Source organism: Haliotis rufescens, unplaced genomic scaffold (genome assembly GCF_023055435.1).
Source record: "Haliotis rufescens isolate VD_foot unplaced genomic scaffold, xgHalRufe1.0.p SCAF_6, whole genome shotgun sequence".
In the NCBI taxonomy this organism is placed as follows: domain Eukaryota; kingdom Metazoa; phylum Mollusca; class Gastropoda; order Lepetellida; family Haliotidae; genus Haliotis; species Haliotis rufescens.
This window is the reverse complement of record NW_025964334.1, coordinates 60,242,672-60,256,080: the sequence shown is the minus strand read 5'-3', so window position 1 is coordinate 60,256,080 and position 13,409 is coordinate 60,242,672. Positions and strand designations below refer to the sequence as shown.

The window sequence follows — 13,409 nt, the reverse complement described above, 5'->3', positions numbered from 1 at the left end:
TTATTTGAAGGCAAAAATCCATAACAATATTTCTTGCCTGGGATAATGTACTGATGTTGACCATCAACTAAGGGGCATAACTCTGTCCTGAAAAATATACACATGGTCATGTGACAACAACCGTATGGTGCAGACGTGATATCACTACTGTATAGCACAGAGACATGATATCACTACTGTATAGCACAGAGACGTGATATCACTACTGTAGAGCACAGAGACGTGATATCAGTTCCACATTTTTCTCGCTGAGTATATAGTCTCTGATATAATAGCTGGCATCTTTTGAACCTGATTTGTGATGTCGGAAGTGAATTCAAGAGCTATATGCGCCGAGTTCAGCTTAAATTCTACAGTGATAACCAGCCAGTAGCATGTCACCAGTTATTCCGTCAAATAATAGTGAAAACAAAGTACAATCCTCGCAGTGTAGATGTTGAGAATCCCTGAAACAAAACACATAATCTGTTCTATGCCATTACATTATAACAAGGCTAGAAGATGCACGACTGCTATGTTTGGCACAAGAGTTATACAACGTCGTCATCAGCATCATAATGTGAGTATACAGTGTCATTAGTATGTAAGTACAAGATACACAGCCCAGCTGGGAGATACACTTTGTTCATCTTCCTGAGTCAAGGGAGTTGACTGACCATAAAAGTCCAGTTTCCACCATTGCTGAACTAGGTTGAATGTCTGGGCACTATGACAAGTTATGTCCCTTCTTTGTTCCTCCTATTAACCAATCAGATTCCACCTCGTTTATCACTTGCATTAACTTCAAACAAAATGGCAGCACCCACTGAAGATGATCTGATTGATAACCAACACCTATATTGTGATAAAACAGGTCTTACTTCCTTAATTGGCTCAAGTCATGTGAGAACCTCGATTAAAAGTATGAGAAGAATTGGAAAACAAGTGTTGACGTCGAGTTGATGCTACACATGCTCTGCATATCCTGCAATCGACTAAAATCTACACGGCAGTTTACGAACCAGATGTTGATATCGTTATGCGATGTTAATTGGACTATGCATAGACTCGTTAGTCCAGCCAAAACATAACCCCATAATTCCAGGCAAGAGTGGAAACTGGACTTTTATAGTGAGTTAATTCCCTTGCCTCGGGAAGATGTACTTTGTTCAACACAGTAACCTCTGCCATGTCATCAGTCATGTGATACACAATGGTGCCGCAGTTCAGCCTAATGGACCCCGAGAGACTGTAGTACAGTCTGGGTCAGATAGATCAATACTTGAGTATTCGGCAGTGATTTCCAGTAGATCTACAGCAACTGTGCAGTGAGGTATAGCATGAGACTACAATGATATGTTCAACACAACCATCAAGTGATACAGATAAAGTAAGCCCCATCGTCAGGCCGAAAAATACATGTTTCAGAACAGATGGATTCAAAATATATACTGCTAATACATTTCACAATATCATTAAAATCAGATCTTAGGTCTTGCAACCGCTAAACCAAGATCTGAGGACATCCCATTAGGGGTCACATCAGAACGACCTTTCATCCGACCAATCAGAGCGTGGCTCACCAGATCATGACAGTCGGAATGTGATTTCTAATCATGCAACCTTGAAAGCTTTAACTCAGGGTATTCCGAACAATAGTTACGGGTTTAACAACTGAATCCATAGACCATCTATTTGCCATTCCAGAATGTTCTTTTGTTCAGGTTTCAAAATTTTAATCGAGAATTTGTCAAAATATGTTTCGAAGCATGAAATTTGAAATTAGTGCCATAAAGCATGAGAAAAGTGCCTTCTGATTGGCTAATGTAGACTTCTTGTCAGTCTTTCAATTGGTTGGTCAAAGTTCGCGCAAGGTCGGTCTGACGTGACCCGTAATGGGATGGACTCAGATCCTTGTTTAGTGGTAGCGAGAACTAAGATCTGATTCTAATGAGATTGATACATTTCCCAATATTTGTGAAAGAAATTCCCTCCAGATAAAAATATGTGAATTTGTAAGAGTCATGTATTGAATTAGGAGGTTATTTTAATTGTTAGATTGGCCTCAGTGTAAGACCAGCCTTATTTATAAACCATCACGTTATTTGGGCGTTATCATTGATACATGTTTGACACAGATCACTGCAAGATGCTCTGTCTCTGCATCTGTGTGTCACGTGTTGAAGCAGTTCCATTCTGTGGTCTGTGTTTGGAAGCACTTTGTCACACTTGAGTCAGGAACAGCCAAGGAACTTGAATACAACACTTGGCGGGCGGACGATCCCAGCAGAAGAATATCACAAAACTTGACTTAATCATAAACGTCTTGAGTTACTCACAGAGCACATTCTCACAAGCATTCAACACAATATCCACTTGAAGTCTGTCAATAATCCACTGTGACATAAGTTGTGTGGATAACACTGTCATTTGAGGTATTCACATAATTAGTTGTATGGAATATATCCTCTGGTCATTGGGATGCTCAGGTGTACCCACTATAATCACACACAATCAGATCAATACATCCATAGTGACGCAAGTTTTATGGGAAATAGTCTCCAGTCTGTGGTCTTCACATTATAAGTTGTATGGAATATATCATCAATTGAACACAGAATCACATCCACTCATATCGAGTCTGATTGACAGCACTTGGTTTGGTGGGATTTCTCATAAGTTTATCTTTGGATGGGTACTCCCACAATTAGCTTGCACCATTGTATCACAGTCCGGGATCACTCACTCACGTGTCAACAGGCTTATACGGGATATTTAGTTTGGATGATTCAGTTGTATATTTTGTATTATTTTTAAAGATATTTTTAGTGATACAAGAATCTTCTGAAGCGTCGCCCTGTGGGGAGTTACTGGTCTCCATCTGCTGCACGAGGGCGGCGCGCTCCATGTTGTTCAGCTTGTCACTGTCCACCGGAACCATGCTCAGTCGCTCCTGGCAACAACACAACAGCATTGAAACATCTCACCTTACGCAAACAAGCATCATTGAAACATCTCACCTTACGCAAACAAGCATCATTGAAACATCCCACCACACTCGAACAGAACAGCATTAAATGATCTCGCCACACTCCAACAGAACATCATTGAAACATCTCACAATACTCAAACAGAACATCATTAAAAGATCTCACCATGTTCCAACATAACATCATTAAAAGATCTCACCATACACAAACAGATCATTGAAACATCTCACCATACCCAAACAGATCATTGAAACATCTCACCATACACAAAGAGAACATTGAAACATCTCAGCACACTTGAACAGAACAGTACTAAAAGATCTGACCACACTCCAACAAAACATCATTGAAACATGTCACAATACACAAACAGAAAATCATTGAAACATCTCACAATACTTAAACAGAACATCATTGAAACATTTCACCATACACAAACAGAAGAGCATTAAAAGATCTCACCATACACAAACAGATCAATGAAACATCTTACCATACTCAAACAGAACATCATTGAAACATCTCACCATGCTCCAACAGAACATCATTGAAACATTTCTCCACACTCCAACAGAAAATCATTGAAAGATGTCACCATACACAAACAGATCATTCAAACATCTCACCATGCTCAAACAAAACATCACTGAAACATTTCAATAAACACAAACAGAACATCATTGAAACATCTCACCATACACAAACAGAACATCATTGAAACATCTCGCCATACTCAAACATAACATCATTGAAACATCTCACCACACTCCAACAGAATATCATTGAAACATCTCACCATACACAAACAGAACATCATTGAAACATCTCACCATACACAAACAGAACATCATTGAAACATCTCACCACACTCCAACAGAATATCATTGAAACATCTCACCATACACAAACAGAACATCATTGAAACATCTTACCATACACAAACAGGACATCATTGACAGTAGACAGCATTTTATATACCATAAACTCACAATAGGCAGGATGTTATTAACCATAACTCACAATAGACAGCATGTTATATACCATAAACTCACAATAGACAGGATGTTATTAACCACAAACTCACAATAGACAGGATGTTATTAACCATTAACTCACAATAGACAGGAAGTTATTAGCCACAAACTGACAGTAGACAGGATGTTATTAGCCATAAATTGACAGCAGACAGGATGTTATTAACCATAAACTCACAATAGACAGGATGTTATTAACCATAAACTCACAATAGACAGGATGGTATTAACCATAAACTCACAATAGACAGGATGTTATTAACCATAAACACACTAGAGACAGCATGTTATTAACCACAAACTCACAATAGACAGGATGTTATATACCATAAACTCACAATAGACAGGATGTTATTGACCATAAACTCACAAGCCTGGATGGCATTAATGGCATATGTACAGCAGGTGGAATGTTATTAACAATGTATTCAAAGTGAAGGGAATGTTATAAAGCAACTACTCACATCTCGTTTACAATATCGGAACCTCTGCCACGGCCTCACAGACCGGCTGTGATCGGAGTTGATGGTCTCAGAACTGGCTTTTTGATACGTTGGGTTCGCGTAGGTCAATGTCGTAAACTCTTCTACGTTATACTGACGACGCTTTTGTCTGAAATATATAGCCAACTTGATAAAAGACCTGTAGCTTAAATAAATAATGGTTCTAGATAATAAATGTGATATGTAAAGAATAAGTACAAAAGTAAAGAGCTTTCACTTAATGCGAGGTCAGCAATATTCCAGCTATATCCCAGCTGCCAGTAGCTAGCAGTCAATAAGTTACTATATCTTGTTGTGTGGTATTTGATACAATGTGACCAGCTGCCAGTAGCTAGCAGTCAATAAGTTACTATATCTTGTTGTGTGGTATTTGATACCATGTGACCAGCTGCCAGTATCTAGCAGTCAATAAGTTACTATATCTTGTTGTGTGGTATTTGATACAATGTGACCAGCTGCCAGTAGCTAGCAGTCAATAAGTTACTATATCTTGTTGTGTGGTATTTGATACCATGTGACCAGCTGCCAGAAGCTAGCAGTGAATAAGTTACTATATCTTGTTGTGTGGTATTTGATACCATGTGACCAGCTGCTGTAGACAATTTTATACTTGACACCTACCTCTTCCACAAGACAAAAAACACGATGAAACCGATGAGGACGATGACAGTGATGATGCCAAGGACGATGTATGCCGTGCTGATCCTTTGAGCTGGAGAGACATAAACTCCAGGTCATGGTGGGAAGACATCATAGGGAATATATTCTAGATCATGGTGACATAATAGGGAATATATTCTAGGTCATGGTGTCTTGGGGAATACACTCAAGGTCATGGTGGGAAGACATCATAGGGAATACACTCTAGGTCAATGTAACATCATGGGGAATATACTCTAGGTCATGATGTGAAGACATCATAGGGAATATACTCTAGGTCATGATGTAAAGACATCAGAGGGAATATACTCTAGGTCATGGTGTGAAGACATCATAGGGAATATACTCTAGGTCATGGTGACATTACAGGGAATACATTCTAGGTCAATGTAACATCATGGGGAATATACTCTAGGTCATGGTGTGAAGACATCATAGGGAATATACTCTAGGTCATGATGTGAAGACATCATAGGGAATATACTCTAGGTCATGATGTGAAGACATCATAGGGAATATACTCTAGGTCATGATGTGAAGACATCATAGGGAATATACTCTAGGTCATGATGTGAAGACATCATAGGGAGTACACTCTAGGTCATGGTGACTTAGGGAATACACTCTAGGTCATTGTGACTTGGGGAATATACTCTAGGTCATGGTGTGAAGACATCATAGGGAATATACTCTAGGTCATGATGTGAAGACATCATAGGGAATATACTCTAGATCATGATGTGAAGACATCATAGGGAGTACACTCTAGGTCATGGTGTGAAGACATCATGGGGAGTACACTCTAGGTCATGGTGACTTAGGGAATACACTCTAGGTCATTGTGACTTGGGGAATATACTCTAGGTCATGATGTGAAGACATCATAGGGAATACACTCTAGGTCATGGTGTGAAGACATCATAGGGAATATACTCTAGGTCATGATGTGAAGACATCATAGGGAGTACACTCTAGGTCATGGTGACTTAGGGAATACACTCTAGGTCAATGTAACATCATGGGGAATATACTCTAGGTCATGATGTGAAGACATCATAGGGAATATACTCTGGGTCAAGGTGTGAAGACATCATAGGGAATATACTCTAGGTCATGATGTGAAGACATCATAGGGAATATACTCTAGGTCATGATGTGAAGACATCATAGGGAATATACTCTAGGTCATGGTGTGAAGACATCATAGGGAATACACTCTAGGTCATGATGTGAAGACATCATAGGGAATATACTCTAGGTCATGATGTGAAGACATCATAGGGAATATACTCTAGGTCATGATGTGAAGACATCATAGGGAATATACTCTAGGTCATGATGTGAAGTCATCATAGGGAGTACACTCTAGGTCATGGTGACTTAGGGAATACACTCTAGGTCATGGTGACTTAGGGAATACATTCTAGGTCAATGTAACATCATAGGGAATATACTCTAGGTCAAGGTGTGAAGACATCATAGGGAATATACTCTAGGTCATGATGTGAAGACATCATAGGGAGTACACTCTAGGTCATGGTGTGAAGACATCATGGGGAATATACTCTAGGTCATGGTGACATCATGGGGTATGTACACTCAAGTGACAGCAGACAGATATCTTAATATTCGATACAATTGTGTGTCTTGGATTAAACACACACCTGCTCTGTCAACATCAACCATCCCCGTCTACAACACCCTTCCTTTCAACAACATCCCTCCCCGTCAACAACACCCCTTCCATTCAACAACACCCCTCCCCCGTCAACAACACCCCTTCCTTTCAACAACAACCCTCCCCATCAACATCACCCCTCCCCCATCAACAACACACCTCCCCAATCAACAACACCCCTCCCCCATCAACAACACCCCTCCCCATCAACAACACCCCTCCCCAATCAGCAACACCCCTCCCCCATCAACATTAACCCTCCCCAATCAGCAACACCCCTCCCCCATCAACATCAACCCTCCCCGTCAACAACACCCCTTCCTTTCAACAACAACCCTCCCCAATCAGCAACACCCCTCCCCCATCAACAACACCCCTCCCCCATCAGCAACACCCCTCCCCCATCAACATCAACCCTCCCCAATCAGCAACACCCCTCCCCCACCAACATCAACCCTCCCCGTCAACAACACCCCTTCCTTTCAACAACAACCCTCCCCATCAAAAACACCCCTCTCCCATCAACAACACCCCTCCCCCCATCAACAACACCCCTCCCCAATCAGCAACACCCCTCCCCCATCAACATCAACCCTCCCCATCAACAACACCCCTCTCCCATCAACAACACCCCTCCCCCATCAACAACACCCCTCCCCAATCAGCAACACCCCTCCCCCATCAACATCAACCCTCCCCATCAACAACACCCCTCTCCCATCAACAACACCCCTCCCCCATCAACAACACCCCTCCCCAATCAGCAACACCCCTCCCCCATCAACATCAACCCTCCCCGTCAACAACACCTCTTCCTTTCAACAACAACCTTCCCCATCAACAACACCCCTCTCCCATCAACAACACCCCTCCCCCATCAACATCAACCCTCCCCGTCAACAACACCCCTTCCTTTCAACAACACCCCTCCCCAATCAACAACACCCCTCCCCCATCAACAACACCCCTCCCCGTTAACAACACCCCTCCCCCATCAACAACACCCCTCCCCGTTAACAACACCCCTCCCCCATCAACAACACCCCTCCCCGTCCACCACCCACTGACCATGGGTGGACACAGCCAGGGTGTCCCTGCTACATAGTCCAGTCTCCGAGTCCTCATCAGTACATTCTCTGCAACAAGAAGCATCACATCTGAGTGGCGTATTCATGTTGACACTGCGGCACTGACCTTGTGTGGGTGTTTTTTTGTTTGTTCGTTTGTTTGTATGTTTGTTAAACCCTGCCCATAGCAATATTCAAGCCATATGAAGGCGGTCTGTAAATAATCGAGTCTGGACATCCTGAGAATCAATCCACGCGATTGGGATACGATGACATGCATCAACCAAGTCACCGAGCCTGACCACCCGATCCCGTTAGTCGCCTCTTATGACAAGCGTAGTAGACTTTTATGGCAAGCATGGGTTGCGGAAGACCTATTCTATCCCCGATCTTCACCGGTCTGATGAACTAGCCCTAGATAGATATATATATACTACTCAAAGGAAATTAAAGAACAACTGATTCTTTCATATTACTGTAGTTATTCTGTTATGCCATGACAGATATGAAATATGAAAGAATCAGGTGTTCTTTAATTTCTTTTGAGTAGTGTGTATATATATATATAGACTAGATGTCCAGTAGCAGACTTCTAGCACCAGCCAGGCTAGACGTCCAGTAGAAGACTTCTAGCACCAGCCAGGCTAGATGTCCAGTAGCAGACTCCTAGCACCAGCCAGGCTAGACGTTCAGTAGCAGACTTCTAGCACCAGCCAAGCTAGACGTCCAGTAGCACACTTCTAGCACCAGCCAGGCTAGACGTCCAGTGGCAGACTTCAAGCACCAGCCAGGCTAGACGTCCAGTAGCAGACTCCTAGCACCAGCCAGGCTAGACGTCCAGTAGAAGACTCCTAGCACCAGCCAGGCTAGACGTTCAGTAGCAGACTTCTAGCACCAGCCAGGCTAGACGTTCAGTAGCACACTTCTAGCACCAGCCAGGCTAGACGTCCAGTGGCAGACTTCTAGCACCAGCCAGGCTAGACGTCCAGTAGAAGACTTCTAGCACCAGCCAGGCTAGATGTCCAGTAGCAGACTCCTAGCACCAGCCAGGCTAGACGTTCAGTAGCAGACTTCTAGCACCAGCCAAGCTAGACGTCCAGTAGCACACTTCTAGCACCAGCCAGGCTAGACGTCCAGTGGCAGACTTCAAGCACCAGCCAGGCTAGACGTCCAGTAGCAGACTCCTAGCACCAGCCAGGCTAGATGCCCAGTAGCAGACTCCTAGCACCAGCCAGGCTAGACGTCCAGTAGCAGACTTCTAGCACCAGCCAAGCTAGACGTTCAGTAGCAGACTCCTAGCACCAGCCAGGCTAGACGTTCAGTGGCAGACTCCTAGCACCAGCCAGGCTAGACGTCCAGTAGCAGACTTCTAGCACCAGCCAGGCTAGACGTCCAGTAGCAGACTTCTAGCACCAGCCAGGCTAGATGTTCAGTAGCAGACTCCTAGCACCAGCCAGGCTAGACGTCCAGTAGCAGACTCCTAGCACCAGCCAAGCTAGACGTTCAGTAGCAGACTTCTAGATCCAGCCAGGCTAGATGTCCAGTAGCAGACTTCTAGCACCAGCCAGGCTAGACGTCCAGTAGCAGACTTCTAGCACCAGCCAGGCTAGACGTTCAGTAGCAGACTTCTAGCACCAGCCAGGCTAGACGTCCAGTAGCAGACTTCTAGCACCAGCCAGGCTAGACGTCCAGTAGCAGACTTCTAGCACCAGCCAGGCTAGACGTCCAGTAGCAGACTTCTAGCACCAGCCAGGCTAGACGTTCAGTAGCAGACTCCTAGCACAAGCCAAGCTAGACGTCCAGTAGCAGACTTCAAGCACCAGCCAGGCTAGACGTCCAGTAGCAGACTTCTAGCACCAGCCAAGCTAGACGTCCAGTAGCAGACTTCTAGCACCAGCCAAGCTAGACGTCCAGTAGCAGACTTCTAGCACCAGCCAGGCTAGACATCCAGTAGCAGACTTCTAGCACCAGCCAGGCTAGATGTCCAGTTATTCAGCAGACTTCTAGCACCAGCCAGACTAGATGGATGGAGATGCAAGGGAGACAACTCACTCGGCGGGCTCCATGTGGGAGTTGATGTCGATACTGGGGATGTCTGGGTTGTGGGGAAGGTTGGATGCTCTTGGAACTGAAACAGAAACGCGACATTAGTACATGTCAAACATGGAGCGTGACATCATGTTTTGGAGCAAACAAACCATGTTGCCGTAGACTGGGCTCGACCCACTGTGACAGAAGCCAGTTGTCTGTCTGATGAGCCCCACCAGAGTTCACAGTGTCTCGGCATGGAGAAACTTTTATAGTCCTGGAAATTGTGAACATACAAATGAATTTTTCTTTCTGCTCTGGTGTTCAACAGTGACCTTAGATGTGTGACAGTACTATTGAGAAGCTACTGGTTCACAGGGTTAGTTACATGACAACTCATACAGCAGATCCCTGATCTGTAGCCATCGTTGCACTGATGCCAGACCTCAGCTAGCATCTTGCCATGACTACACACACACTAGGGTCTCACCTGCCATGTAACCATGACAACACACACACTAGGATCTCAACTGCCATGTTACCATGGCTACACATACACTAGGATCTCACCTGCCATGTTACCATGACAACACATATACTAGGATCTCACCTGCCATGTTACCATTACAACACATACACTAGGATCTCACCTGCCATGTTACCATGACAACACATATACTAGGATCTCATCTGCAATGTTACCATGACAACACATATACTAGGGTCTCACCTGCCATGTTACCATGACAACACACATACTAGGGTCTCACCTGCCATGCAGGGCGTGCTGTCAGGGATGTTGGGACACTCGCACACATAGCCATCAGGTCGTGCCAGACACAGGTGAGTGCAGCCTCCGTTTTGGCTGCATCCATTGGAACCTGGGGAAGGGAAAACATTGCTGAAGCCATATCTACACAGCCATACACAGATGAAACAGAGCATTGTGACCTTCCCCTCTTGTCCACTCCCCTTCCCACTGAGACCACACCCATAATATAGCTCCTCCCTCAGTATGACTAATCCCCTCAACACTGAGACTACACCCATAGAGCTCCTCCTTCGGTTTGACCACTTCTCTTCCCACTGTGACCACACCCATATAGCTCCTCCCTCAGTGTGACCACTTCTCCACAGAGACGACACTCATATAGCCCTCCCCACCGAGACCACACCCACATAGCCCCTCCTGCACTGAGACCACTCCCCTTCCCAATGAGACCACACCCATATAGCCCCTCCTGCACTGAGACCACACCCATATAGCTCCTCCCTCTGTGTGACCACTCCCCTCCCCACCGAGACCACACCCATATAACCCCTCCTGCACTGAGACCACTCCCCTTCCCAATGAGACCACACCCATATAGCCCCTCCTGCACTGAGACCACACCCATATAGCTCCTCCCTCTGTGTGACCGGAGTGGTCTCCCCACCGAGACCACACCCATATAACCCCTCCTGCACTGAAACCACTCCCCTTCCCAATGAGACCACACCCATATAGCCCCTCCTGCACTGAGACCACACCCACATAGCCCCTCCTGCACTGAGACCACACCCACTGTCTCCTCCCCTGTACCTGTCTGCCTCTCTGGTGCCACCATGTGGATGTCCATCAGCCCCTCGAGGCGACTCTGAATGATCGTGCGATCCTTCCCGTTATGTTTGCTGGCTCGCTCTATGTTCTCTGTCTGCCAGTCCGACCAGTAGATGTAGTCTTGATACTGAAACACAACCAAGGTGCAGGTCTACAGGTCTCCAGGTCTCATCCCCACCTACACGTGCAGCCACTTGAATAGTCAAAGCATTATGATCAAGTGTAAGTGGAAACCTACCAGACTGTTGATGAATGAAATGTTTGAGGTGAGGTGAGGTGTAATGGGGTTTAACGTCGCACTGAGATACCATCCCGCATTTTAACATGAATACCCCCACTCAGACAGTATAGTGACCCCCCTGCCGAGCACCAGACAGAGTAACAACAAGTACAATGTTTTAACGTCTTAAGGTACGACGCGGCCGAGGGTTGAACCCCTGACCTTCCGCTCTCCGGGCGGACACATTACTACTAGACCACAGAGGCGGTGAAATGTTTGATATTTAATGTTTGAAATGTTTGATATTTGCAATGTCTGATGTTGAAATGTTTGATAATTAACATGTCTGATATGTTTGATTATTGAAATGTTTGATATCATATATATTTGAAGTTTTATATTTGAAATGTTTTATGATTGATATTTAACATGTTGATACCTAACATATCTGATATGTTTGATTATTGAAATGTTTGATATATATTATGTTTGAAATGTTTGATATTAAATATTTGACGATTAAAATGTTTGATGTGTTTGACATTTGATACATTGAATGTTTGATACGTCTGATGCATGTGATGCTTCCTCCTGGTGCCTACCACTGTGAGGCCAAACGGGTGAGGAATCTTCTCCAGCAGAGTTGCCCGGTTCTTGCCATTGAAATCAGACGTCTCAATCTTGTCAAACTTTGCATCCACCCAATACAAGCGTCTAGCATCGTAGTCCACTGACAGACCATTGGGGAAGCCTGGAAAAGAAACATGCACTGTGAGGACCACAACGTCCATTTGTCTGTCAATCTGTCTGTGTCCCTCTGTCTGTTTCCCTCTGTCTGTCAATCTGTCTGTGTCCATTTGTCTGTCAATCTGTCTGTGTCCCTCTGTCTGTTTCCCTCTGTGTGTCAATCTGTCTGTGTCCCTCTGTCTGTCAATCTGTCTGTGTCCCTGTCTGTCAATCTGTCTGTTCCCCTCTGTCTGTCAATCTGTCTGTGTCCCTCTGTCTGTCAATCTGTCTGTGTCCCTCTGTCTGTCAATCTGTCTGTTCCCCTCTGTCTGTCAATCTGTCTGTGTCCCTCTGTCTGTCAATCTGTCTGTTCCCCTCTGTCTGTCCATTTCCCTCTGTCTATCCATCTGTCTGTGTCCCCTCTGTCTGTCAATCTGTCTGTTTCCCTCTGTCTGTCAATCCGTCTGTTTCCCTGTCTGTCCATCTGTCTGTATGTGTCCATAATAATCTGATGTTATGAAGTTAGGTTTTTCTATTCATGCTTTTACAGACTTCAGTGAACGACATATAATTTACGAGATGTCATTTATTCGCTGTTCAAACAAACAAACATTACTCTGAACCTAGTCTTCCGGGAATCCCCACAATAGTTCAAATCTTGTATGACATAAATATCACGTAGCAGTAACAAGCAATGATATAAATATCATGTAGCAGTAACTAGGAATGATATAAATATCACGTAGAAGTAACTAGCAATGATATAAATATCATGTAGCAGTAACTAGCAATGATATAAATATCATGTAGCAGTAACTAGGAATGATATAAATATCACTTAGAAGTAACTAGCAATGATATAAATATCATGTAGCAGTAACTAGCAATGATATAAATATCATGTAGCAGTAACTAGCATTGATA

The 13,409-nt window shown here is 44.3% G+C and overlaps 1 protein-coding gene across 1 annotated transcript in view; it reads right to left on the bottom strand.

Moving 5' to 3' along the window:
- Positions 1 to 1,804: 1,804 nt before the first annotated feature.
- LOC124119617 (low-density lipoprotein receptor-related protein 4-like) overlaps positions 1,805 to 13,409 on the bottom strand; it is a 139,915-nt gene continuing 128,310 nt past the window's right edge. Inside the window, exons 30-37 of the mRNA XM_048386301.1 lie at positions 12,362 to 12,510; positions 11,522 to 11,666; positions 10,710 to 10,820; positions 9,964 to 10,039; positions 7,913 to 7,980; positions 5,128 to 5,218; positions 4,468 to 4,615; positions 1,805 to 2,932 (exon numbers count right to left, since the gene is read on the bottom strand). Of these exons, the coding sequence (XP_048242258.1) occupies positions 2,726 to 2,932; positions 4,468 to 4,615; positions 5,128 to 5,218; positions 7,913 to 7,980; positions 9,964 to 10,039; positions 10,710 to 10,820; positions 11,522 to 11,666; positions 12,362 to 12,510 (995 nt within the window). The 3' untranslated portion in view covers positions 1,805 to 2,725. The remainder of the gene's footprint in view (positions 2,933 to 4,467; positions 4,616 to 5,127; positions 5,219 to 7,912; positions 7,981 to 9,963; positions 10,040 to 10,709; positions 10,821 to 11,521; positions 11,667 to 12,361; positions 12,511 to 13,409) is intronic.